We start from the raw sequence: 27839 nt of genomic DNA on the forward strand, positions 1-27839 counted from the left end.
AGCAAGTTCTAAATCGTGAGTCGGGTAGTTCATTTCATGTGGCCTGAGTTGCCATGAGGTGTATGCTACAACATTCCGGTGCTGCATCAGAACGCACCCCAAACCTTTTAATGATGCATCACAGTATACTTCAAATGGTTCACTTGGCTCAGGCAATACCAACACGGGTGCAGTAGTCAACCTTTGCTTCAATGCTTGAAAACTCTCTTCGCATTCCGGAATCCATACAAAAGGTGTATCCTTCCTAGTCAGCTTAGTTAAAGGTAAGGCGAGCTGTGAAAATCCCTTAATGAATCCTCGATAATACCCTGCCAAACCTAGGAAACTCCTGATCTCTGTCACTGAAGTTGGTCGCTCCCATTTATCACTGCTTCTACCTTAGCAGGATCCATAGTTATTCCCTGTTTGCTCACTACGTGACTAAGAAACTTCACCTCACTCTTTCAGAACTCGCATTTAGATAACTTGGCATATAACTTCTTGTCCCTTAAGATTTGCAGCACAGTTTGCAAGTGATCAGCATGCTCCTCTTCAGTCTTAGAGTAAACAAGAATATCATCAATGAAGACAATGACAAACTTGTCCAGGTATGGTCGGAAAATCCTGTTCATATAATCCATGAATATTGCCGGGGCATTAGACAATCCAAAAGACATCACCGTATACTCATAATGAGCATAACGTGTCTTGAAAGCAGTTTTCGGAATATTTTCATCCCTAACTCTTATTTGATGATATCCAGATCGCAAATCAATCTTAGAAAACACACCGACATCATGTAATTGATCCATTAGGTCATCGATTTTAGGTAGCAGATATTTATTCTTCACAGTGATCTTATTCAATTGCCGATAATCGATGCACAAGCGCATACTCCCATCCTTCTTCTTTACCAGTAACATTGGCGCTCCCCACGGAGAAACACTTGGTCGAATGAAGTGCTTACCTAACAGATCTTCTAGCTGAGCTTTCAGTTCAGCCATTTTTAAAAGTGACATTCTGTAAGGAGTAATCAAAATCATACCGGCTCCAAGCACTAACTCAATTACAAATTCAACCTCTCGGTTAGGTGAAAATTCATTAATATCATCTGGAAATACATCTGGAAATTCACATACAACCGGAATCTGCTCTAAAATCTGATCATCACCTGACACTCCCGCAGTTAATAACATAATATCCTGACATTCAATTCTAGAACAATTTACTATCATAGAGTTCAAATAGTAACTGTTCACCACAACCGGTGATTCTGACCCTTCTGACATAAATTGTACTAACTTTTCAGAACAATCAAGCAAAACATGATTCTTGGATAACCAATCCAATCCCAAAATGAGATCAAGATCGGTCATCGGCAAACAAATCAAATCATGCACAAATTCACGCTGTTGTATTTGAATTGGAACTTGTGGACATCCTAACCTAGTCACCGTAGCTTCATGAGTAGCATTATGCACTTTCAAATCATAACCTAAAACCACCATCCTCAATCCTAATTCATTAGCCTTTTCAAATGCAATAAATGAATGAGTTTCTCCTGAATCAAATAAAGCATTTAAGATTTTACCAGCCATTTCACAGTTACCTCTAATCAGTGTCTCAAATCCCTCAGCACCTGCTGTAGAAGTGGTATACACTTTCCCCGACTGCTGTACTCTACCAGTCTCATACTTCTTCTTCTCCGAATAATTATTAGCCGAATACCCGGGCTGTCCACAAAAATAGCATATCCCAAGTCATGATCTGCACGGTACTCCAGGGTGATACTTTCCGCACCTCTGACAATTCAAATCCTACTGTGGCTGCTTTCCAAACCTTCTTCCTTGATTAACATTAGTATTCGGCCTTCTATAATTACCCTGGCCTTGATTTTACTGCAAAACAAAATCTCCAAGCTTGAAATTCCTACCTCTCAGAGCAAAGTTCCTCCCTGAAGGCCTCTGGAAAGGTACCCTCAGACTTCCTTTCTTTATTGGCGCCTTCCTCACACATTCCTCAGCCACCCTACTCTTATTCACCAATTCAGAAAATACTCTAATCTCTATTGGTGCAACAAAGCCCAGAATATCACTCTGAAGACTCCCTCATACTTAATACACTTTCACTCAGCAAAATCTTCAGGTGCACCTTGACAGATACGAGAAAAGTGACATAACTCCTCAAACCTGCTAGTATACTCAGTAACAGTCATCTGGCCCTGCTTTAATTGCATTAGTTCAAGCTCCTTGGCATTTCTGACTGAATTAAGAAAGCATTTCTTATAAAACTCTGTCCGAAAAACCTCCCAAGGAATCACAGCACCATCAGGTTGCAGGATACATCATGTTCCCTACCACCAATACTGAGCCTCACCTTGCAGCTGATAAGTTCTAAACTCAACCCGTTGCTCTTCAGGAACCTGTTCAGCCTGCAACGCCCGTTCCATAGCTTGAATCCAATTATCTGCATCAGTGGGATTTGAGGTTCCCCTGAAGGTCAAAGGGTGAACTTTCAAGAAACGAGTTATCTTGCATACTAAGAAAGCTATAGCTGTTAAGTATAAAGTAACCAAAAACAGGAACAGAGGGTCAAAGATACAAAGTAACAAGCTCCTAACTCAGCCCGCGAAGTCAAGACTGGCCGGAGAATATACACACATATATATATACATATCCAAAACCCAAATGTACATAAACAAAATCCTGTCTCTCCATAAACCTCTAAGAGGATAAAAAAGAATAAGTTATGCGGAGAGAAAGCTAAGTACATATATATACATAACTTGTACAACAAAATAACCCAATAACCACTTCGCTTCAGGAGTCCAGATGCCTAACGAGATGCGTCCCGACCTGCATCTGAAAAAATAACAACATAGTATGGGGTGAGAACCAGAGGTTCTCAGTATGGTAAAGGTACCACACACATAAGATAGAAGGTCCTAGAAATGCCAGAGGCAATTCTAGAACGCCGACACTCAGATTATAGAGCTTAAAGTATTAAACAGAAGCCATAAAGGGTGGTTTACTAAAAGTATCTAAACCTAACTTAACTTAATCTTAAATCTAAGTCCCGTACTGCCATTCCGCCATACCTCCATCTCCATTAGCATTTTACAGACAAATAAAAAAATAAATACAAGCACAAGAAAGATACAAATACTGCAGGTAACAAATATACATTTAGCATGGCAAGTACACTTAGGCATACCCAGTTAATGCACAAACAAGTAATTCAAGTAGTATGCATATGATGCATGCCTGTCCTATGGCTGATGAGGCTCATCTGTCGGTTATCCAACCAACCCGACAAGTCCGAAAACCTTATACTGTTCTTCGACGTGCATCCCCAAGTGTCTATGCATAGATTTTTCTCAAATAATCAATATTACTCAATGGGGTTAACATTTCCAGGAATTATAAGTGCCCGGTCACCCTTATGTCGTGGGGTCAACAGAGTATCGAGTTTTCAACCTGGTACACGTGGTGGTAAGCCACGGTACTTTATCCAGGGAATCTCGTATCTCAGATCATTTAATCATTCAAGCCAAGTATCATACATAATCATTCATTTGAATAACCCAGCCAAGTATCATATATGATCATCCGTAACATTTCATAATCAATTCATCACTTTTCAGCTTTACTTCACCTTCAAGTTATCCCTATCTCCTAACTTCACCTGATTATCAGGTTTAATACTGCTATTTATGACTAAAGGAATGAAAATAGAGGTTTAGAAGTTTGAAGTATAGTTTAAAATGTTGAAAACCATCTTTGCTGAAATAGGTACCACGCGTACGCGTGGGAGTGTGAAGGTGCAGCTCACGCGCGCGTCCCTTATCATGCGTACGCATAGGTGAAAACTTCATGTCACGCGTGCGCGTGGGTCACGCGTACGCGTGGACATGCTTGCTAGCCCCTTACGCGTGTGCATGGGACCAGTCGCGTACGCATCGCCAAAATTCTATGCCACGTGTACGCGTGGACGTACATTCTTAAAAAAATGATCAACCAGAAAGCTGCATACCATAGAGTGTTCAGCTGCAGAATTCACAGATTTAACACCAAAACTTCCAACGGGCATAACTTAATCATTTTAAACAATTTTACTTTCGTTCTTCGAACGGCAGAAATTTCACGAATCTAATTTTCATTTAAAAGAAGTTGAAATCAATTTGAGGTTCTGGAAGCCAAGTTATAGCCCACCGAAGTTTGGCCCAAAACTAAAGTTTGGTAAACTTGCCAAAACCTCTTTTTCATTCAAACATTCCCCATGATTCCAAAATAACCTCCTATACTTACAAAGCACCAAAATGTTCTTCTCCCTCAACACAACAACCACCATAAAAATCATTCTCCACTCCAACAACAAACATGTATATACAAGCCAAATCCTCCAATAATAACTATATATACTTACCATATTTCACAATCAAACCATAGCTTACAAATCACATAATTATATCCTCAAATCAATAATTAACAATTTACCAATCCTTCAACTAATCAGCACCATACCAATCCATATGTAACAAGATACTAAACCACAATATACACTTACGTTCCAACTTATCCTATGGTCATCTAGCCTAAGTTTTCATAGAACATTATATATTAAATGCAAGAAACCTAAACCATACCTTGGCCGATTCCCACGTAATGATCAAGGCAATTTAATTAAAATCAACACAGCCCCAAAATCTCAACAAAACAGCTTCTTCCAGGTTCCAATATCCACAATTTCAAGCTCCAATTATTTATTCACAACCTAATACACATTTAAAACACATATATACCCACTTTTGTATCCAAAACATAAATTCAGTAATTCAAATCAAATTTGTGGTATCCTCATCTTACCCAAGCTTTATATAAGCAAGAGTGAATATTTTTCTCAAGCTAATTGGATCCTAAAACATCAAAAAGCAAAGAAATTCAACATTTCTACTCAATTTTTGAAAATTTGGGGGAAGAGGAGGCTGAGAGTGATTAAACAAATTACCAATGAAATTGTTCTGGTAGAAATATAGAGCTCGATGCGGTGGATACATTGCCGCAAACAATGCGGTGATCGGAGCTCGGACGGAGAAGTTACGACGAGTTGAAGGTTGTCGTAAGGGTCGGAAACATTTTCTCATTCTCCCCTTCCCTCTGCTCGCTGGAACGTGTATTTGGGAAGAAAGGAGAAATGTTTGGGTTTCATTTAATGTCCTTTTGGGCTGGTTTGGGCCCACGGGTCCGGTTCAGGCTCGGTTCAACCGGTTCGACCCGTTCGGTCCAAACTTCTTCGAAATTAGTGTCAAAATTTTTGTTTCGATGAGCTCTATCCTAATTTGATATAATATTCACATTTCTAATCTTCCTTGTTAAAAATTAATTTATTGATTAATTATCTACTAATTTAACGGAGTTTACAATGAGCGACGAAGAGGCTGCTAGAGGTGACAACGATGCTACTGGTGGCGATGATAATTCTACTGGAGGCAGCAATGACAAGGAAGATAGATTAGGAGGCCGCAACGATGAGGAACGAGTGTGGAGCAGGAGGCGACAATGCTGTTGAACAAGCGTTGTGCAAGACACGACGATGATGAGGCGATGGCAGTGAGAGAGTGTGACGGACAGTGAGAATGGTTGTTGTAGATTCAACCATATTAAGTTTCTGATTCTGATTATTATTTCAGATATTAATAGACTTTTTCTTAAAAAATATTTTGTTTATATTATTTTATTTATTTTATTTATAGTATAAACAAAATATGTATATATATATCTTATTTTTATTATAAATGAAAAAAGTAATATTACATAAATTAATAAATATTCTTAAAATAATATATTTTGATAAATAAAATACTAATTTTTCAAAAATTTTATTATTATGATAAACTATTGTTTAACTAAAAATTTAAAATGCATTAAAAATTAGATTAATAAATAATTTCTTTTTTTATATGGTAATTTTAAAGCATATTTTAACTAAGTTTATAAAAAAATAAATAGATAAATTACTATTATATAAAGGTAAAATTAACTATTCAAATCATAGTTATTAGAATCGAATTAATAATTAATCCGATTAAAATATTGAGTCATTAAATTACTGATTCAACAGTTAAATCATTAGTTGAACAAATTAATTTGCTTACAATAATTATATAAAATTATATGTCATTCACTTTATAATAAATATTTTTAATTTTATTTTTATCTTATACTCATTATTATTTTTAATTGTAATAATTTATTAAAAAAATTATATAATCATAGAAAGAAAAAATACGTTACGATTAATAAAAGGGTATTTTCTTATGTTCTGTTTTAATTCATGAACACTTAAGAAAATTTAAAATTTAATTTAATAATTGTATACAATTTAAAAATATGATCAATTTGATTAGTTTTCATTTTGGAGCAACTTAAGTGGAGGAACCATGGTTACGACTTACGAGTAGGGGTGGCAATATGTACTCTACCCGTGGGTATCCAATCCGACCTCACTCGATCGGATAGGGTTGTCAATCCGATCCGCAGTGGGTAGGGTAGGGTGTGGGTTGAGCCTCAACCCTACCCGATTAACCCGCACTCTATATATGTTTATTTTATATACTTATATAAAAATATATTTTAAGTGGATGTTGAATCAAAGACCTCTCACTAAATGCAAAAGATCCTTGACCACTAAAAGAAAATCATTAATTGATAATTTAATATTTTTTTTTACATAAAATTCAGTTTTATTTTAAATTATCATCAAGTTATATAATAATGTTGTATATTTTTTGTAACCCGTAGGTATGGTCGGATACCCGCGGGTTAGAAGCGGGTAGGGTTAGGGTTGGGATATTCTCAACCCGCAGGTAGGGTAGGATTGAGTTTATATAAAAATCTCAATCCGCGGATAGGGTTAGGGTTGGATCCAAACCCTACCCTACCCTACCCATTGCCACCCCTACTTACGAGAACCAAACTGGTCTGACAGGTTCAGTAGATATATAATATAACAATTCCGCTAATTAATTATTATTGGTAATAAATTGGCAGATAATATGTTGATATCTTATACTTTTCCATAATAAAATTAGAAGTGGATGACTAAATTCTTTTTTTGCAAGTGAAAAAGGAAACTTATTTATTAGAAGTGCGAATGACTAAATTCTTTTTTTGCAAGTGAAAAGGGAACTTATTTATCCATTATCATATTTTTGTCGTGAGACCGAAATTAGAAGATGGACTTGGTTTTAAATAAGATAGTGAATTTGTAGTTTTTATCTCGACTCGCTGAATTAGTTCAGAATTATAATTCGCTGAATCGTCAGAACGTAAACGTGACTCGTAAAATATAAAAATTATAAAAATTTTGATAGTAAAAATTAATTTCACATATAATAAAATAAATTTTAAATAAACTAAATTTTTAATAGGACTATAACTATTATGTATCGTAACAAGTTAAAAGACATAAATCATAACACAAATTCATAATTCAACTCACAAATTAAAACACAAAATTTACAACTCACAAATTTATACGACACTAAAATAAATTTAAATAACAAATAAATCAACCAAACTATTAGAATGAACAACTAATTAACTAATTAACCAAAAAATATTACAAGAAAATGTGGGATACACAAATTAGTGTCAACTATGTTCTTCAACTAAGCAAAATCCTAATGCCTCATTCTAAAAGCTACTTTTATATAATATTATTGAACCCAATTCAAACAAATCTTTCTTTTTTGATCATCTAAGTTTATGTTACAAAGAATGCCAACCATGCACATTTCTTCAAGGGAATTAATCAACTAATATTTTCAAAGTGGAACCAGCAGCTACCGTAGTAAGTTAGCAACCAAGGCATCTCGAGTTTCAAGTTTCAACTTCCAAAATGTGTTGGCCAAATATACTAATTTTTTTTTCTTTCAATTTCTTTTTTTTTCTTTTTAATCGAAACAAGACTCAACCACAACAAAAATTTAACAACAATAAAAATTTTATCATTCATTTTAATCAATTCAAAACAAGATACAGTTTAGCAAAATTTAACTAAAAAATTCAATTCAATAAAACAAAAAAAATCAATCATACAAATTAATAACTCAGAATAAAAATTCATAACAAAACAAGTATAAAAAATTTGTATTTATAAATTAATTTCAACACTTCAATAAAATAATCAATATCACAAGCATATCTAGAACAAAACAAAGAAGAAAACAATTAGTACAAGTACAAGATATTGAACATTGAAGAAGATAAAAGGGGAGGTCTTACCTTTCCTGAACTAACAGCGAAGGGGAGGAGAAGAGTCGCAGTAAGTCAGAGACTAGAGAGGCAGAGATGCAATCAGCCAGTCACACGATTGCAAAAGTTAGAGAGCCCGAGAGGTACAAAAATTTGTAGAGTTGTAGTTGCAGAGCCAGAGAACCAGAGACAGAGAGGCAGAGAGTCTTGCACAGTCACACTCGCAAAATTTATGTTGTCCAGCCATCACCAATTCAATTCAACAACACCAAACGGCCTGCCTTACAGCGACGTTCCAAATTGGAGATTTTGGCCACACAAAATTCAAATTCAGAAGGATAGAGTCAGAGATTGAGACTTGAGAGAGGTGAAAATTTGAAAATTTTGGCCATGGAGATAAATTGTAAAAGTGAGAGAGGTTGAGAGATTTAGGGGATTTACTGCTAGGGTTCCATCTTCCATGTTCTTCTTCTTAGATTGGGCCTTTGGGTTGGGCTGGGCTGCAATCAGGGATAAGAAAAGAGGTTCTTCAATCTGGAACATAACATCACCACAGAAGCGTGATTCCGGCGGTTCTGCGTTTTTGAATGGCAATTCTGCACGAAGCACCTTGGTTCAACTCGAGAAGCATAATCGGCATGGGAAGAAGATACAGAAATGCAAAATTATGTGTTTCCACAACTCAACACGTCATTTTGTCTACCTTGGTTTTAAGGACTTAGGGGCTTAGAATTTGGCGCTATTAGCAAAATAATGTTGAAAAATTGTCTCTCAGCCACAATCACTCCTATCCAAGGTTCTGAAAACTGGTTCGAACGGATCGGTTAAACCAGTCGAACTACAAACCGATGGAAAAATGGTTGGGACAAATATCAAAACCAAAAGTTTGAGAAACCGGCATCGACTGTCAAACTGACCGGGACCGGTCGGTCGAACCAAATCGAGACCCTGCCGGTTTTCTTAATTTTTGCAAAAATGGCGCCATTTGGATTGAGGAACCCTAACCATTACCCTACCCTGACTCAGTAACTCACTCCACAACGGCAAAGCCAAAACGCGCAGCACTCCCTTCCATCCTTGAGCTTCTCCTTCCTTTCATCGTCGTCGAACTCACTCCCTCACTTCCGTCCAGCCATCGGCCTGCTCTCGCCGTCGTCGCAACTTCGAGCTTCGAAACCACCATTGCGACTTCCTTCTCCTCTATCGTGCAGCTACCGTTTGAGCTTCGAAACCATCGTCACTGGTCTCGCCTCCTACCTCCGTCGCATAGCTCTGTTCTACTATCGCCGGTGCCATCTCTATTCCACCGGTTAGCCCTTCAGTCGTGCCCTTGTCTCCCTCTTGCTCAGTCTACTGATCTGTTCTGCTCTGTTCTAGCTTCTAGGTATTAATTTTTTTTAACAATAATTGTTGAATAATTGTTGTTAGTTAATCTGTAAACTTGTTACTGGGTTGAACAATTGTTGTTATCTGTGAATCTTGCTGTTATTACTGGGTTGAATAATTTTGAATAATTGTTGTTAGTTAATCTGTGAACCTTGCTGTTGCTCCCTCACCTATATGCTCTTGAAGTTATTATTTTTAGGATTCTTAATCTGTGATTATTAATGATGTTCTTGAATTTTAATTCTGATATTCTATGATTCTATTGTCTTTAATTTTGTTTTGATTTTGTTTTAGCATTCTGTAATTTGACTATGTCAATTTTTTTATTATGCTTCAATGCAATGTTTTGATTTTTCTTCAATTTTTTTTTTGTTTTCTGTAGTGAATTTAAGGTGTAGCGGATTTCACCCATGTGATCATCCTATTAAATCAAAGCTTGTGAGATTATGCTAGTTTTGTAAAAAAGCTTATTTAGTTTATGTTTCTTTTGTTGAAATTTTTATGTTCTTGAAGAACTTATTTGTGAAGATTTTATCATAATATATGCTACAGCTTATAAATGGAAACCAAATGAGTTCTAACTCTGTTGCATGCTTATTTCTTTCTATTTGTTTGATTGAAGTGCTTGACTTATGTATTCTTATGATAGAGTGAACTTATATCAAGACAAATTGGAATGTTTGTTTAATTTAATGCAAGGTATGTGCTTTTTTTAAAATAATGTGTTGAATGTGTGGATTTAAAGAAGCCTTTTAGTGTAAGAATTCTAATTTGTATTAGCATTGTCCTACCCTTCAGTTATTTTGTACTTATGTTTTGAATTGAGTTTTTCTCTATTTGTTCAATAATTCAGGTTATATAATCTATAAGAGAATGCAAATAATGAATTTAGTTATCAATATATTTTGTTGATATATATAAATTATAATTATATTCTAATGTATTTATTTATATTTTATTTATTATTTTATTATAAAACAGTTATTTCGGTTGAACCACGGCGAATTGATCGAACCAACGAATTAGTGAACTAGTAGTTAGAGCGGTTTAATAATCGATTCGGTTTTCAGAACCTTGCTCCTATCTAGACTCCTTAAAGGTAAATATTTTCGATACAGTTCTATAATGAATGCAGAGGTCAAAGCAGTACCTTCTTGGAAGTGACGTAGCATATTGGAAGGGTGCAATGTTGTTGAAAAGGGGCTAGTTTAGCGAGTTGGTGTAGGGTCCAGTATCCAAATCTTCAACGATCCTTGGCTTGCTCCTCCACATTCTTGGGTTATCCCTCCATCTGAAGCTTCCAATATGCAAAATCAACCACTATTGATGGTTAAGGACTTAATTCTTTCTAATGGACTATGAAATCAAACTCTAATTAGATTTATTTCTTCTGAGGGCACTAGTCAGTGTGTGCTATCAACAACAATTGGGGGTGGAGAAGATAAAATTTGTTGAACCCTTAATAAAAGTAGTTTATATGAAATGAGTACTGGGTACCAGCATGTTGTTTATGGGTTCTTGCATCCTCTCGTAGATTTTTGCCCAGAGATTATGAAATAACGAAACTTGTGATGAGAATTGTGCAAGCTAAAAATTTCAATGAAGATTAAGATTTTTCTCTGGAGGAATTTGCATGAAAAGCTTCCAATGATGCAAAGGCTTTATGATTGCACCCCGTCGGTTTAACCCACCTACCAAAGATGCTTACAATTTCCAGAAACAATCAACCATTGCATTTTTCATTGTGAGAAATCAATGGAGATTGGTCAAAAATGGGTTTACCGGCTACTAGAGGGGCCACCAAATACTCTGATTTCTATGTTGAGTGGAACATGATGATGGGGGTCTTGCGTACCAATCCAATAGCTCCTCCCAAATGGTGACTATGACGATTCTGAGCTGATCCTTATGGAAGGCTAGGAACAAATTTATCTTTGATAATGTATCAACTGGTGTGGAAGAGATAATGGCATTGGCTTTGAAGTTGCAGAAGGAGCATCAATAATCCTCAATTCCTAATTGATGAGAACTTTACTTTCTTTTATTTCTCTTATTAGATTATTATATGATGTTACCTCTGTAGTAGAGCGTTGAGAGTTTCCCATCTTTTTGTTTTGTCCCATATATGGACACTTATATGCTTCTTTCATTATATAAATGGAATTATCTGATTTTAGAGAAAAAAACTAAAATCCAGAATCCAAAATCCAAAATCGTAAAATACAGCAATTCAGAATCATTATAATTAACAAAAAAAATACTGAATTACTGAAGATTGAAGAACTCACAGCGACAAAGAGACGACAAAGAGTCCACGATGGTAGCGAGTCCACGACGGCAGGGGTATGGTCGCACAATCACACTTCGCACTTTTGCAGTGAGCTCGACAAAGAGAGAGAGAGAGATGGCTCAAAGAAAGATGCTCGATGACGAGGATAGAGATGACGACGAGAACAGAGACGGCCGACGACGATTAGGACAGAGACCGTGACGCAAGGAGAAGAGCAGGCCTTTGAGTGACCAGAATGCAACCGCTGCTGGTTGTCACCACCAGTGCCAATAGTGGTAGGGATGATGGTAGAAGCGTGCCTTTACTGTTTGCTTTGATAAGGTTTCACAAGTAATTAGGGTCGGACGATTTTGGGGTGAGAGTAGGAAGAGGGGGGTCAAGAAATGTTCTGCTTCAGTGCTTCTGGCCTTTCTGTCCGTTTGGGTTTTCTTTCTTTCTTTCTTTCTTTCTTTCTTTCTTTCTTTCTGAGATCAAAACGACATCGTTTTAACGATGAAGAACGAATCGAACCTTTAAAAAATTTAAGACGAATCAGCCGGTTTATTGATTAACTTTTGATTTGATCGATTTTTCATCAATTTCTTATAAAATAATTTTAAAAGTCAACTGAATCAACCGATAAACCAATTTTCGATTAACTCGATCAAATCAATAGCTCCGATTCGATTTTTAGAAGTTTGAGAGGAATGTTTGCTAGTTGGTGGATTGGTGGAGTGCATCGTGTGGACCACGCCACTCCACCGTAGACGCGCGGCTTGATGTCCTCCCCTTAGTGTCTGGTTTGATTTGCATTCGGTTTGACGGATACAACTCAGCTAAAATATTAGAATCTATTACATATCTAAATTCAAATTGGCGAAAATAAGTTAAGGTTACCATCTTTTCCAATGGGGTTTTTGTTAGATACAAAGAAAAAAGCGAAGTTAATCTTCTCATGTCATGCATTCCAATATATATGTGTTATTAATAGACTAAAGGTAAGGTATGCTAAGGAATGATTACAGGTTAATGTTCATTTTAATTAATTACTATATATATTTTGATTTTCCATATAGGATAAATGAGTCCAAATAATTTATGTAAAAAACAAGCTTACGAAATATTGAAATTTACAATGACTGAAATTAAATATACATTAATCCAGGGATAATGTATGTTTTGGTAATTATTTTGCTACGTATCTCAGAAAATTTTCAAATATATGCAATGTCAAAGTTTTGGTCTCCACTTAGTCCTTCCCCTTAAAATCTCAAGACCACGATCTTCAAGTTGAAGCAAATGATAAAACTCAACATTGTTGTTATTGGCGCCACAAATTGCAGTTAGAGAGTGAAGCTTACTATCTCTACCACACTCCCTCTTGTATTCCAAACTCATGCCACACAACTCATGATTCATCAATATTGATTCCGGAACACTCTACAACACCATCCAAACCAAAAGCCATCAAAACATTTCAGCCTTCTTATCACCAATAAAGAATCAAATAAGAAAGCATGACCAGGTATATTATATAACTAAATACTGAGAACTAATTTTTAATTAATTAATATTAATTCATTTTTATTGTAACATTATTTTTTTAATTTTTATATATTTTTTTTTAAAATTAACTGATATTAACTAAAAAAGTTGCCTTTCTAGTTGAACTCGTATATTATATTATTATTATTATTATTATTATTATTATTATTATTATTATTATTATTATTATGGGATTACATTTTTTTTTTATATTCGTACTAAGTTAATACAAAATTTTACAGAACACAAGGATACCAAATGTCAAATAAGCTAAATCTCTATGTAAAATCAGTTGATACTTTTGCAAATAGAGTCATCATGTGTCTAATATCTCTTAAACACAGGAAAAAAATAATAACAAAAAGTCAGCGTGATTTTTCTTCTTGTTAAACTTGCAATTAAACAACTTGATTATTAAGAAAATGAGGAGTATTTATGTGTAAAATACTTAAATAGGAGAACACTTTGCCAAACTCACTATCCATGCTACCCTAATAATGCATATACAAAAAGTAACTTGTTATGGAAAAAGTTCAGGCACCATTATGTGGATGATAGAGAAGAAAAAATTACCTCCAGAACCCAACCAATGTACTTCACATTGCTGACATGAAGATTTATATCTAGATCATTCCATCTTGGCTAAAAATTAATTAATATAATAAAGGCATTAATTAGTTACTCTATAAAAAAAATAATCAAGATTAATTTTACGTAACTAACAAAATTTATTATTTTTTAATAAAAATTTGATTGATTTTATTTAAATATAAAAAGTTGAATTTTAAATTTTAATAATATAAAATAAAATATTGGTCTAAATTTAATATTAATAACAGGTATTAATTCTTAATATTCCTCAAAAATTAATATATAGAAAATAACTTAGAAGAAAAGACTGCATACTTTTAAACCGGTACAAATGTAATCTGCTGCAGTGACATTGAGTTTGGGTATGTTTTTGATATCATCTTCTAGAATCATCAGAGAAGAATTTACAAAATAGAACTCAAACTCCTTTCTGGCTTCTTCTGGTATTTTTGATAGTTTTCTTGTCAGTTTGTTCATCATGACACAACCACTGTTTATAGAGATTTATCAAAATAATTAAAAACAAATTGGTTATTAAAATGTTGCTAACAAATTAAAAATACATTGATTTTATATACAAATTAATTAGCAATAATTGATAGATGTCCGTCCACCTGGAGGCTTTACTTAAGACTTGATATGTTTTGGAATCTCGCAAAAGCCAATTCCAACGCACAGCATTTTTTCCAGCTACGGACATCCAAGCTTCCACTTGAACAACTTCATCGCTGTAACAAATTTATGAGAAAATACTTTTTATTAATATTAATTAATATTTTGTTTTTATATTAATTAGAATTCTAAAATTTAAATATTAATAAAAAATAAATTTAGTTATATAATACTAATTTAATTTATATTAAATAAGAAACGAGTACTTTTCTGTAACTAGGCAAAACGGCCAAAACTACAGTTAATGAGAAGTGACATTAAAATAAGAATAAACATTAATAAATTTTTATTATTTAGAAATTCTTAAAATTTATTTCCGTCAAATAGATTGATTATTTTATCATTTTTAAGTAAATTTTTAATATGCATAATTAAATAAATTTCTGATAAATTTTATTATAAGAACATTTACGTTTAAAAAAATCATCAAAAGAAAAATTAATCTCCTTCAAAATATTAGAAGAATCAGTTATGAGTAATTTTCAAAAGCTTTTAAAAAATAAAAAGTTACTAAAAAACAATTTGTTTAATTTAAGATTCTAGCTTTAAAACTCAATTTAAATATTTATTCTTAAAATGAAATGAGTAGATCATCCATTTACATTAATAACTTTAATTTTAATTTGATAAAATTAATGTATTTATTATTATAAATATTGTTTATATCTTTATCCATGGCTCAAAGTTAGACCCAAAATAATTAAGACTCATTCAAGGTTCAAAGTCACTTTTAATTTTTTACATATCTGGCCTCTTTTGTCCGATTTAATTGAAAGAATTTTAACTACATCTACAAATATATTTATATATTTAAATATAAAAATCTCAACAACTCCTAGATAAAACGAAGAATAATCATTTATTATGATAGGTGGATAAGTTATAAAAAAATAACTTATCATTTTTACTATATAAATATTTCATCAAATTTAAGTATTGATCGATCTTAATTTACACAAAATTTATCTAAAATTTTTGCTAATTTAAATATCAAAATCTTTTATAAGTATCTTCAAACTCTAAAAATTTGATCAAATGGCATCACTTTACCAAAAAATATATTTGAGTATCTCAACAAAAGAATATTTAGACCTAACCTTTAGGCCCAAATTTCATCCATATCAAGTAACCTGGGAACAAATATGTATTGTGAAATCTTGTCGAAAATAATAGTTACCATATTGGTAGTGAGATTAGAGTCTCTAAACTCTATCTAAAGCTATTAAACCAATTCTGATCTATGAAACAGGTTACATGCATAAGCTTTCCAGTAAATCCAATAATAATAATAAGGACACTATATATAAAAGTAAGTTAATTACCAGACAGGATAACGATAAATCTCTATTCGCATATGAGTAAATACCCATATTAAGTTCCTTTTAATCATTTCTTTTGTGGAACCAAAGCCACCGCGATGAATTCCACATGTCTTAAAGTGATTAATTGCAGAGTCCTGTTAAACAAACAAAAAATAATCAAGAAGATGAAACTAATAGCACCACTATATATATATAAAGAAAACTAATCATAACTACATAGAGTCAGAGGTAAAAATTCAAACCTGAAAATAGTTCATCAAAGTCTCAATAGATGCCTTTTCATTAGCACCAACTTCATACGATTTAATAGTGAAATTTTGACGGAACACAAAATCATCCAGAATAGAAGATGTGGTAACTCTCAAAGAATTATCATCCTTGTTTGGGGTTTTAACACTTGCCTTAATTTGAAAGCCACCACAACGAGCATGTTTCACTTCAAACTTTCTTCGGTAGCCAAAATTTATTTGTTGTGGTAACATGATACCAATAAAAGAACATAATGTAGACGAAGTACTCAGCGTTACCATAATTAATTCTGCAAACAAATCTATTATTATTAAAGCATGTTTGTTAGACAAATTTAAAATAAAAAGAGTAATATATATCATAAGCAATGAAAGACACAGAAATATAGTAGACAAACTCAAAATCTAAAGCATTACGTAACAAATTATATATATATATATATATATACCTAAAATACATACTTGAGACCTCTAAAATTGAAGAATGCAATTATAAGAATAATTTCATAAGATTTTTTTCTTGTACGGCATTCTACATTGTTACCCTCCTTATATAGGATGCATGCATGGTTATTTTATTTCTGGAATGCCTTTTCCGTGCAAGAATGAATGAAATTTAAGACCAATTTTACAAATAGTGTAGACGAGTCTGCAAATAATATAGGGAGAATAAAGCTATATACTCACGTACAGAATAAATATATACATATGATTAATGGCAGAGCTTGAAACAAAATTTTGGACCATATAGAGGATAATTGTCAAGATGTTTTCTGAATTTTTAAAGGTTGTATCTCATTTTTTCCATGATTCATTAAAGTAGAAGAACTATGTACACAATGGCGAAACTTGAAACAAAATTTTGGAGGGCCAGAGGATAATTGTCAAGATGCATTTTGAACTTTTAAAGGTTGTATCTCACTTTTTTCGTGATTCATTAAAGTAGAAGAATTATGTACTAAGTGTTGATATTGTAAAAGTTATATGTTCTCCTTTTTAAATATTAGCCTTCCTCTTAAAAAATGCATCAATTCTTTGATTTTTCATTATTATTTTATATAAAATTTGAATATATATTCTGTAAAATATGAAAAAGTTAAAAAGATAAATATTAAAATTTATAATATTTATTGAATTTTTTTATCAATTTATACAAATATAATAATATTAATACTTATTGAATATTCTATTTTTTTATCATATAAAAAATTAAATTAAATAAATAATAAAATATAAAATAATATTAAATTGAATAAATAAAAAATATCTAATTTTTTATATTTAAACTTAAAGATAGAGGGAGTGTTGCTTATTGAACTTATTGGGTACTTTAAGTCATAGTAAAGTATCTAAAGCAATTGAACTATTTTTTATCTTTTAAAAAAGTACTACTAATTTTTTTATAAAAAGTTTGGGAGGTCATGGCCCCTTGTCTAAACTAAGCTCCGCCCTTGCATATGATATAAAATATAGACATATTTAATAATAAAATCATAGTTTATTTTAAAAAAAACCATATAACTTATCATTTATTTTTACTTTTTTTTATTCTCCATATACTTTTATTTTGTATGGGAATAGGCACAGAATAAAACATCGCTTTGGCTAATAAAGGGAATTATTTTTGGGGGAATTTTATAAGGTTAACGTTTTAATTTGTACTCATTATGTAATTAGTATAAAAAAAATTATTAAATACTATTTTCTTTGAAAAGAAAAAGGTGAAAGTAATTAAATAGAATTGTTAGCTATATATTGACCAAAAATAATTAGTTACTGAAATTTTCTTATTGGAGTTATTAATTGCATTTATTTGAGATAGTCAAAGATGATTGTCATTAAATCTCCCGAAAAAATTTAATAGGCTAATGTATTTCTTTTGGCCGAGTATTCTTGAATCTCGTTAACTAACTGAATGTATTTTCTGTACCCGCCTTCTCAAGTTAGTTTAAGTCTCATTTTATTAAAAAAGAAAACTGAATAAAAAGAAATCATGAAACAAAGTTAAAAGACTTTCTACTTCTTTCAAAGGCCTCTGTTAGTTTAGGCTAAGATTAATCAATTTTATAATAAGAATAATACTAAAAAGAAGAAGAAAATTGAATAGCGAGAAAGGTAATATGTATCTTTCTACTATCTACTATACTATATATGATGAATCTGATCTGTTATAAAATTATTAAGAGTGGGGAATCTTACATGTTGGTAGCTTCCTAGAGTTCAAACTTAGCTTCTCATGGGGTAACACATTCTTTTAATAATGATCTTGGATTATGTACAATTCGGTCACAAAGATTTAAACTAAACCAAAAGATTCAACGCTAAGATTTTTTTTTCTCATATGATATATAAATATCATTAATTAATAATTATTTAAATTTTATTTTTTAAAATATAAAATTAATAATTATTAATTATACGTATTTAAAATTAGCTAGCTAAAAATTATTTAGCTATACTTTTCTATTTACAGACATGCTCAAGTAGAGACTTGATCACTTGATTGACCATTTAAGATTAATTTGTAATCTTGGACACAAACTACTAACAAATTTAGACTTTTAAAAAGGTTTAGATCTGCGCGTGTTTTATGAAAAACCAGACTAGGCGAAGCACTCAGCAGTAGGTTCCTTACATGTCCTCTAACCTATTTCAATATATATATATATATATATATATATATATATATATATATATATATATATATATAATTTAGATCCACGATTAAAATAATTGGAATACTGATATTTCCGGTACATTTTGAAACTCTTTTAATATTATAAAATAAATGTATTGTGTAATTTCCTTAACCTTATTTATAATAAGAATTTCCTTAAATTATGTAGGCTTGAAAAGAATGTGTAGCAAAACACAAGATTGCAAAATTGGATATTATTACGATATTTTGAGTTTTAAAAGTTTAGGTTAATAAAAAAATATATATAAATAAGTTATAATTTTAATATATCCCTTTATATAAAAGTTTTTTTTAGATTTATGTGAATTTTTTATAATTATTTTTGTCTTATTTTAATTTTTTTTTTTTGGGATAACAAAGATCGAATTTTAGATTTTTATATTTTTAACAAATATTAAAATTAATAAGTTATATGTAAGCTAAAAATTAAATATTAAGAAAGTTAGATGAGAAGAAGTGTTTGCGAATTAGATTAAATATAGCTAAAATATCGATCTAATTAACACTAAACTTATCGAATTAGTTCAATATCCACATTTTTATGCTCAAATCCGATCCGATCTGCACATTGCAGATCAGATATCGAATATATACATCGCAAAATAATAAATATATTAAAATCTTATTTTAGAAGAAGTCAATAAAACTATTTTTTTTCACTCTAATAAAATTATTTTTTCACTCTTGTAAACACTTACTTCTAAAATATTATTAAACTAATTTTTTTAAAATAACAAAAATAAAATAATATAACATATATGAATAATAATTATTAATTAAAATAAAACATAAATAAAATATATTACTTATTATTTATTATTAATTTAATGTGGATCCACAAATATTCGAATCAAATTCACGAATATAGATGTGAGACCTGCAATTCGCGATCCGATCCGACTAGAATGTGAATCATACGAATTCAATCTGATCATCTTGCGATCGGATCATATCCGCAAACAGATTTGCGAATATGATTCGATCAATGAACACATCTACAGATGACTGCAAAATTCATCAGCAAATAAATTTTAATTTTGATCATTGTATAACTTTTATTTAACTAAAAATAATCATAAAAAACCTATTTGCTATTTTTTTTTTATTTTTTGGGGTTCACCAAAGATCAAACTCTTGACTTTTCGGACCTAGAGTTTTAATACCATGTCATAAAACCACTCATCTCAAAAACTTAAGCTGATAGGAAAAGGTAACATTAATGGTTATATCTCTAACATTCCTCTTGGTTATATCTCTAACAAGGTGGTTCAGGGTTCATAGGAAGGGTAATTTATGATGTAAAAGTCAAAAAGCTTCTACACATGAGGAATTTGCGTGGTTTGTGTTTAGAGATAACAAGTGTCCTCTTTTATTTTTTTTGACCATTCAAAAAAAGTATATAGTACTTGACACATTTCAGCTTTTTTAGGAATTTTGCAGTGTATTAAAAGAATGAATTAAAATTAAGTTAGTTTGTTAATTTTTTTTATCTTGGGTCCAAAATTTTGAGTAACAAAAATTAAAAGAACAATATAACAGGAATTAATAATAAATTATTAACTTTCAGTCATTTTTGTACTATAATCAAAGATAATTCTCAGCATTATGAATTTTATTAATGCAAAATAAATAGATATAAACTAAATAAAAACAAAGGATCTAATTATTATTCAAATAGTATGGTTAGTTAAGAAATTAAAGTTAAGTTTTTAATGTTTTTAATATATTAAAAAAATGTAAAATATTTAAAATAAATAAATAAATCAACATATTAATCAAGAGAAAATGAGTTGGGAAATATTTATTAAATTGGGCAAAAAACAGAAATAAGCCAAAGGGGGAAAGAATTTACACAAATCAGTCAAACTGGAAATTGCTTCATAAATGAGCCAAAGCACATTATTATGCAAATGTTTGGTTCGAATTGCAGTTGCACATAATTCGAACCGAGTCAACTCAAATTGCTTAGGAAAAATTCACACTAATTCGAACCAAGCTGGTTCGAACTAGAAACATACATAATTCGAACTAGGTGAGTTCGAATTATATAAGGAGAAGCTTCCCAAAGTAATTCGAACCAGGTTGGTTCGAATTACACAAACCATATTTCGAACTAGGCTGGTTCGAATTAGTGAGCACCAGACCTGTATATATATGATTGTAAACGTGAGTTGCTCTCATTAGAGGGGGAAAGATGGCTAGTGAGGAGAGTTTTGTAATGTTGGTTCACCACAGAGAATCGATTAAGAGGAAAACTCGTTCCGGTGTGAAGTTCACCGATAAGGATCCTCTCTGTATTATCGTGAGGCCTACGACGAGCTATGATGACCTTGTTAGGTCTGTACTGCTGAAACTTAGTCTGGATGGTGCGAAGCAGGTTAAGAAGTTTTTCTATCGCATTCCAATCACGTTGCTCCAGGAAACCGTGAAGTATGATTATTTTACGATCAGGAGTGATGAGGACTTGCAGGTCATGTTTCATTGTCGCCGGCAGTTTCCGGAAGTGAGGACACCAGAACTGTTGGCAAAGTTGGTTGATGTGGTATCCAGCTCAGGGGGTTCAAACCGGAATACCACCACTTTAGCCACGGCAGCCGGTTCTAGCTCCAGACTTATCGTTGCTTCTTCCTCCGTCCCTGCGTACGAGCCACCGGTCCAACCTGTCGCCTCCCCTTCTTTCGTTGTTGATCTCAATGGCAGCGTAGGCGACGAGGTCGGAACAGGAGAATTTCTGCCGACCTCTTTACAGTGTGCTGCACCGCTTGGGGTTGGAGACGGATTGTTGGGTGATGCAGAGGACGATGACGTCGAGCCGAATATGATTGATGATGATAGTGGCGATGATATTGGAGTGAGTGAGCCTACCGGGGCGGGAGGTGGTTCTAGCTCTGGCACACAGCAGTATCCACCACATTTTTTCTCTTTGGACTTGGATGCCATGAGGCAGGAGGGAGTTTCTGGGCAGCCTGCTAGATTTGGAGCTAGAGATGCGGAAAGGACTGTTGGTCTGACAGAGTTCCAGGTTGGTCAGCAATTTCAGGATAAAGATGAGGCCCTGTTAAGTGTGAAGACTTACAGCATCCGCCGAGGGGTACAATACAAGGTAGTGGAGTCTGACTATCGCCGGTATGTGGGCAAGTGTTCTGAGTTCGGGAATGGGTGCACATGGTTGATTCGGCTGAGTCTCCGGCAGCGCAAGGGCATTTGGGAGGTCAAACGGTACAATGGACCTCATACCTGTCTTGCCACCTCCATCTCCAGCAACCACAGGAGTTTGGATTATTATGTGATATCGGCATTCATTATGCCAATGGTTAGGGCTGATGCATCCGTCAGCATCAAGGTGCTCCTAAATGCCACGGCCGCACACTTTGGGTTTAGGCCGACGTACAGGAGGGTCTAGTTGGCGAAGCAGAAGGCTATTGCCCTCATCTATGGTGACTGGGATGAGTCGTACAACGAGCTCCCCAGGTGGGTGTTGGGAGTCCAGTTGACGATGCCTGGTACTGTTGCAGTCCTAAGGACGAGCCCTATTTGAGTTGGTGGATAGCTCGACGAGTCTCAAGCTTATTTTCACAGACTGTTATGGATGTTTCCACCGTGCATCGAGGCATTCTGTCATTGCAAGCCGCTGGTTAGTATTGACGGCACCCATCTGTATGGCAAGTATGGGGGAACATTGCTTGTCGCGATTGCTGCACAGGACGGGAACTCCAACATACTCCCTGTTGCATTCGCACTGGTTGAGGGTGAGAATGCTGAGTCTTGGTCATTCTTTCTCTCCCATCTGCGTCAGCACGTGACACTGCAACCGAGTCTGCTAGTTATATCGGACAGGCATAACGGCATCAAGGCTGCGCTTGAGGCTCCCGACAGAGGCTGGTCCCCACACGAGCTCTCCTCTCGACCCGACGCCTGTCCGGCACGTAGTCAACACGATCCATGTCAGGAACTCGCCCAGCACCCCTCTGTGACACCTCCATGGGAATAAGAACGGCTCTCGAATCCCCCAAGTACATCTCCGGAGACAAGAACCTCTTTCCATGCTGACTCCACCACTCTAGGAACTCCAACATACTCCCTGTTGCATTCGCACTGGTTGAGGGTGAGAATGCTGAGTCTTGGTCATTCTTTCTCTCCCATCTGCGTCAGCACGTGACACTGCAACCGAGTCTGCTAGTTATATCGGACAGGCATAACGGCATCAAGGCTGCGCTTGAGGCTCCCGACAGAGGCTGGTCCCCACACGAGCTCTCCTCTCGACCCGACGCCTGTCCGGCACGTAGTCAACACGATCCATGTCAGGAACTCGCCCAGCACCCCTCTGTGACACCTCCATGGGAATAAGAACGGCTCTCGAATCCCCTAAGTACATCTCCGGAGACAAGAACCTCTTTCCATGCTGACTCCACCACTCTAGGAACTCATGTGACGGTCTAGGGTCTGCAACAACATCGAACCTGAGCACGTGGTCCGCACGGGACTCCCAATGGAGATGCCATGACTGCAAAGCGTACGGGAACCAACGATCACCACCTCTGTCGTCCTTCGACATCAGAAAGTCGATGTTCAGGGCGGGATGCATACGGGACTGGACTCCGCCGAACTGCGGTAGAACCCTATCTATCTGATGCCACTCTATGACAGCAAAGTATATCAGTGACGTCACAGACCGCCACAACGCCGTATGCCGAGGCTCCAAAGCCTCTGGATGCACAACCTGCAGTACCTTGGGGGAGCTATACGGCATCCAGATAAACTGCACAAAGAACTCAACATTGTCAGGTCAACTCATGCACCAAATTCATAAAGTTTGGTTAACTAAATAAACTTAGGTAGTAGTATACTCACATCCCTGTCCTATAACATGTCTATCCTCAGTCTCCACATCTGCACTCTAGGACCCTTCTCGCTACTGGAAGGGTTGTAACTTGACCACCTGCATCTCACATGTGTGTTATGGCTAATTAAATGTGTGACAGATTTGTAATACATTATTAATGAACATGGACTTAGCAATGTTAAATTGAAATAGAGAAGCCTGACTAAAGTACCTCGAGGCCAACGGCCAGCTGGACGTATCATACCCTGCAGGCCTAAACCTAGGAAAGCACCAGAAGATCCAGGACTGAAGTAGCTGTAGTGGGCCCGCTAACTTGACCATATGTCTGTTCGTCACTCGGCACATGCACCGGTACAACCATGCCAGTGCTGCAGACCCCCAGCTGTAGGTACCCATCTCTTCAAGCCTAGCTACGTAGGGAAGCCATCTGATGTGAATGCGGTTGCCGGACTTGTCGGCAAACAACTGCGTGTCCAACAACATCATGATGTAGGCACGTGCAAATCTTCGCACAGTCTCCTCATCGGCTGCCTCGGGGCACTCACCAAAAGTCTCCTGGAACCAGCTGTAGTTTACTGCGAATTTCTGAACCTGGCTCGGAGGAGGAATCACTCCAAGCAACTCCTGGAACCACACCCAAGCTGGACGGCCACCCTGGATGTATTTCTGGAAATCTGTAAGGCAGCCGCTGACATAACGCCCGTCCACTGACAACCCCAACTGGTACGCCACGTCCTGAAGTGTGATCGTGCACTCTCTGAACGGCATATGGAAGGTGTGCGTCTTCGGACACCACCGCTCGATGAAGGCACTGACAAGGGCCTCATCTAACTGGAACCATCTATCGTTCAACCTTACAAGATGGTATAATCCGGCCATCTGTAAGTACGGAACGTATCTCTCATCGAGTCGCATGCCCTACTGTCGCCGCATGCTCCTGATGCATCGCTGTGGCTGCGCATTACATGCACCGCATTATTAGAACCAAGTTGATAACCAATGACAAAAATAACCAACACCATAAACCACTAAAGGAAACCCCTAACAGAATCTACATGCAAAACCAATATATCAAACCAGTTGGAAAACCACATGCTCAAACCGCTAACATAAATCACATAGAAATCCACTTATGTCAAACACATGCAAAACCACTATCATGAACCGCTTACAAAAGCACATGGTCAACCACTTCCAATACCACCAAAATAAACCACCAAAGTAAATCATCAACAAAACCGCATACAAAAGTACTAACAAAACCAATACTAAAAACAGCTAACCTAAACCGCCAACAAAAGCACATGCATAAACCGCTAATATAAACCGCATAAAAATCCACTAACGAAAACCACATGCAAAACAACTATCATAAACCGCACACATAATCAGATAATAAACTACTTCCAATACCACCAAAATAAACCACCCACATAAACCAGCAACGAAACCGCATACAAAACCACTAACATAAAAAACTAACATAAACCACCAACTAAACCACCAACTAACCCGCATGCAAAACCTCTCAAATAAACCACTTGCAATACCACTACAATTAACCTCTAACATAAACCGCATGCAAAACCACTAACTCAGATATACCGCTAGAACGAAGTTTTTTATCTACCAACCTCGTCGTTGATGACCCCAGCTATATGAGCAACTCCGTCCAACCGATATAACCTTGCCGGATCGTCCCCCATCGGCTGAGTATTCCGTTCAAGTCTTTGTCGGATCGAATCCGGGTCGTTTTCTCTGGGATTTGGTGGGGTATAAGGATGGAAAAGTGATTTGAATGAGGCTGATTCGAACTCCTTATATAGCCGAAAAACGTGTAATTCGAACCAGCTCAGCTTGAATTACTACTCGAGGCAAACTTTAACTAATTCGAACCAAATAGGTTCGAATTACTTGGTGAAGCGTCCAAGTATGTAATTCGAACAAACCTAGTTCGAATTACTCTCAAATCTAGTTCGAACCATATTGGTTCGAATTACATTCATCACGTGTTTCATCCTAATTCGAGCTAGCCTGGTTCGAATCATGTGCAACTGCAATTCGAACCATGCTGGTTCGAATTATATAGTAATGTGCTTTGGCTCATTTGTAAAGCAATTTTCAGTTTGACTGATTCAGGTAATTTCTTTCCTCCCTTGGCTTAATTCCGTTTTTTGCCCAAATTTAAGTAAGGAGTATAAAATTTTTTTACAAACCATATCCCCTATTTCATAGTATTATTGATTAACATGCTTTCATTATATTTGTTTTTAAAAAGATTCTTTTATTATAGTTGATAAAAAGCAAATTTGTCAATAGTAATATTAGATAACCAAACAGCCACCATTAATTATTTTTTTAATTTATTTTATTTATCTCAAATTTCAGACTTTAAATAATAAATTTTTTATTCTAAATTTTAAATTATAATCCTAAAGTATTTGAGAAGAAAATTATCATAAATATAATAAACTATAAAGTATATAAAAGAATTTATATTTAATAGCATTTAAAATAATATATATTCACTAAAATAATATTTTTTTTCAAATTTATATTTACTTTCAATTAAGAAAAAAATATACCAATTTTTTGTTTTCTCAAAATTATTTCAATATTTGCTGTAGTATATTTTTTTTCATGAAAACATTAATAAAACACTGTAAATATATGGTGGGATTGGTTTGATTTTGGTTTGATTAATTAATAATAATTATATATATTATCATGTTACAGATTCATTAATAGATGAGCTTTTTATGGTAGGTAATAGTATTTTAGCGGATTTTGTGATCGTTGCTCCAATTTTTTGTTTTAGTTAGAGATAGTTGCTCTTTTCAACTCCTTTCAATTTCAATTACGTTATTTTTTCAATCTCTGTTGCTCAAAATTTTGGATTCAAGGTTAAAAAAAATTACTAAAAGTAGTTGAACCCAATAAAAAAAATTAACAAATCAACTTAATTTTAATTCATTCTTCTAATACACTGCAAAAATTTTGAAAAAACTGAAATATATCAAGTTCTATATATATTTTTTTGAATGGCCAAAACAGTAAAAGAAAACACTTATTATCTCTAAATACAAGCCACGCAAATTTTTCATGTGTAGAAGTTTTTTGATTTCTACACCGTAGCATTGTCCTAATAGAAAAATTAATCAGGATTATTATTAGGCAATTTTGCAAACATTGGCCTCATCGTTACTCATCAATATAATAGGAATTCATCGCATGTATTTTAATAATAACATTAACATAAACTGCAATCCATATATAATCAAAAGAAAATCACAAAAAATAAACCTATAAGACGAAATCACAAGTAATACTATTACTTGTCAATTATTTATTATAAGCATTGTGAGCAAGAAATAAACTCATCTCCATAAGACCATAATTAATTATCAGAATAAAGGATAAACTCTAATGAATATATATATACATACATATTGAAACCAGCTTATTGAGGTGATCTATGGCACCAATCTGCAAATTGAAATCAACTCTTCCTCCAAAAAATTGAAATCAAAGCAACTATCTATATATTATTATGGTAGCTACGTACAATTATTTATAGGGTGCAGCGGACTTCCTTTATGGAGGGAAGGTGTTGGACGCTGATGGTGGTCTTTGGGGGGGGCCCGGTGGGGGGCTGCAGTTTTCTCACAGTGCCAGCTATTGTTGGATTAGGCCTAATAGGGTGTGCCGTTTTTTTTTTTTTTTAATAAGAGAAAAGGTGAATTCTAAGTTCCAAACTGTAGTTAAAATTTTCAGAATATTAAAAATAGAATTACATTTTTTTAGAATGAGAAAAATTAGTAAATTAAAAAATTAAAAATCTAATCATTTTTAAATTAAAATTGTGTGCACTACATTATAAGAGAAAATAATTATCTAAAGATATTATTGTTGTGTGTTCCAACTTTCAAATAATAGTTGGCACCATCCATGTGAAGTTTAATCTAAGAAAGTAAGAAGGTTTCAGTCTACATAGTTCTAGAATTTTCGGACTATTAAATGATTCAAAAAAT

At 34.2% G+C, this 27839-nt stretch overlaps 2 protein-coding genes across 3 annotated transcripts; both read right to left on the bottom strand.

Moving 5' to 3' along the window:
* Window positions 1-443: 443 nt before the first annotated feature.
* LOC148570476 (uncharacterized) lies at window positions 444-5122 on the bottom strand. The gene is made up of 7 exons (XM_088507055.1): window positions 4987-5122; window positions 2356-2532; window positions 2169-2241; window positions 1956-2007; window positions 1589-1712; window positions 924-1150; window positions 444-836 (listed from the first exon to the last, which is right to left on the bottom strand). Exons 1-7 carry the CDS (start codon window positions 5120-5122, stop codon window positions 444-446), a joined length of 1182 nt encoding a protein of 393 aa, XP_088363181.1.
* Window positions 5123-13045: 7923 nt separating this feature from the next.
* Window positions 13046-27326, bottom strand: LOC107634421 (palmitoyl-acyl carrier protein thioesterase, chloroplastic-like). Of its 2 annotated transcripts, XM_021118824.2 has the most exons (7): window positions 27255-27326; window positions 16262-16557; window positions 16020-16153; window positions 14640-14753; window positions 14341-14515; window positions 14008-14076; window positions 13046-13329 (listed from the first exon to the last, which is right to left on the bottom strand). In XM_021118824.2, the coding sequence occupies exons 2-7, from the start codon at window positions 16547-16549 to the stop codon at window positions 13120-13122; spliced, it is 990 nt and encodes a 329-aa protein (XP_020974483.1). In that variant the 5' UTR covers window positions 16550-16557; window positions 27255-27326; the 3' UTR covers window positions 13046-13119. The 2 variants fall into 2 exon arrangements, with proteins under 2 accessions (XP_020974483.1, XP_016193415.2); XM_016337929.3 differs by lacking the exon at window positions 27255-27326 and having other exon boundaries at window positions 16262-16760.
* Between the last annotated feature and the right edge of the window lie 513 nt (window positions 27327-27839).

The sequence above is a fragment of the Arachis ipaensis genome, chromosome B3 (assembly GCF_059453495.1).
Source record: "Arachis ipaensis isolate K30076 ecotype BB chromosome B3, ASM5945349v1, whole genome shotgun sequence".
NCBI classification, from domain to species: Eukaryota; Viridiplantae; Streptophyta; class Magnoliopsida; order Fabales; family Fabaceae; genus Arachis; species Arachis ipaensis.

Coding starts and splice junctions, on each gene's coding strand:
- LOC148570476 (XM_088507055.1), bottom strand. CDS start 5,122: ATGAGAAAATGTTTCCGACCCTTACGACAACCTTCAACTCGTCGTAAC. Junction 2,533..4,986: donor CTACCAGAACAATTTCATTG/GTAATTTGTTTA, acceptor TATACTTAACAG/CTATAGCTTTCTTAGTATGC. Junction 1,151..1,588: donor ATTTGAGACACTGATTAGAG/GTAACTGTGAAA, acceptor CGGGAGTGTCAG/GTGATGATCAGATTTTAGAG.
- LOC107634421 (XM_016337929.3), bottom strand. CDS start 16,630: ATGATATATATTACTCTTTTTATTTTAAATTTGTCTAACAAACATGCT. Junction 16,154..16,261: donor CTTTGATGAACTATTTTCAG/GTTTGAATTTTT, acceptor TTTGTTTAACAG/GACTCTGCAATTAATCACTT. Junction 14,516..14,639: donor GTCTTAAGTAAAGCCTCCAG/GTGGACGGACAT, acceptor CTCTATAAACAG/TGGTTGTGTCATGATGAACA.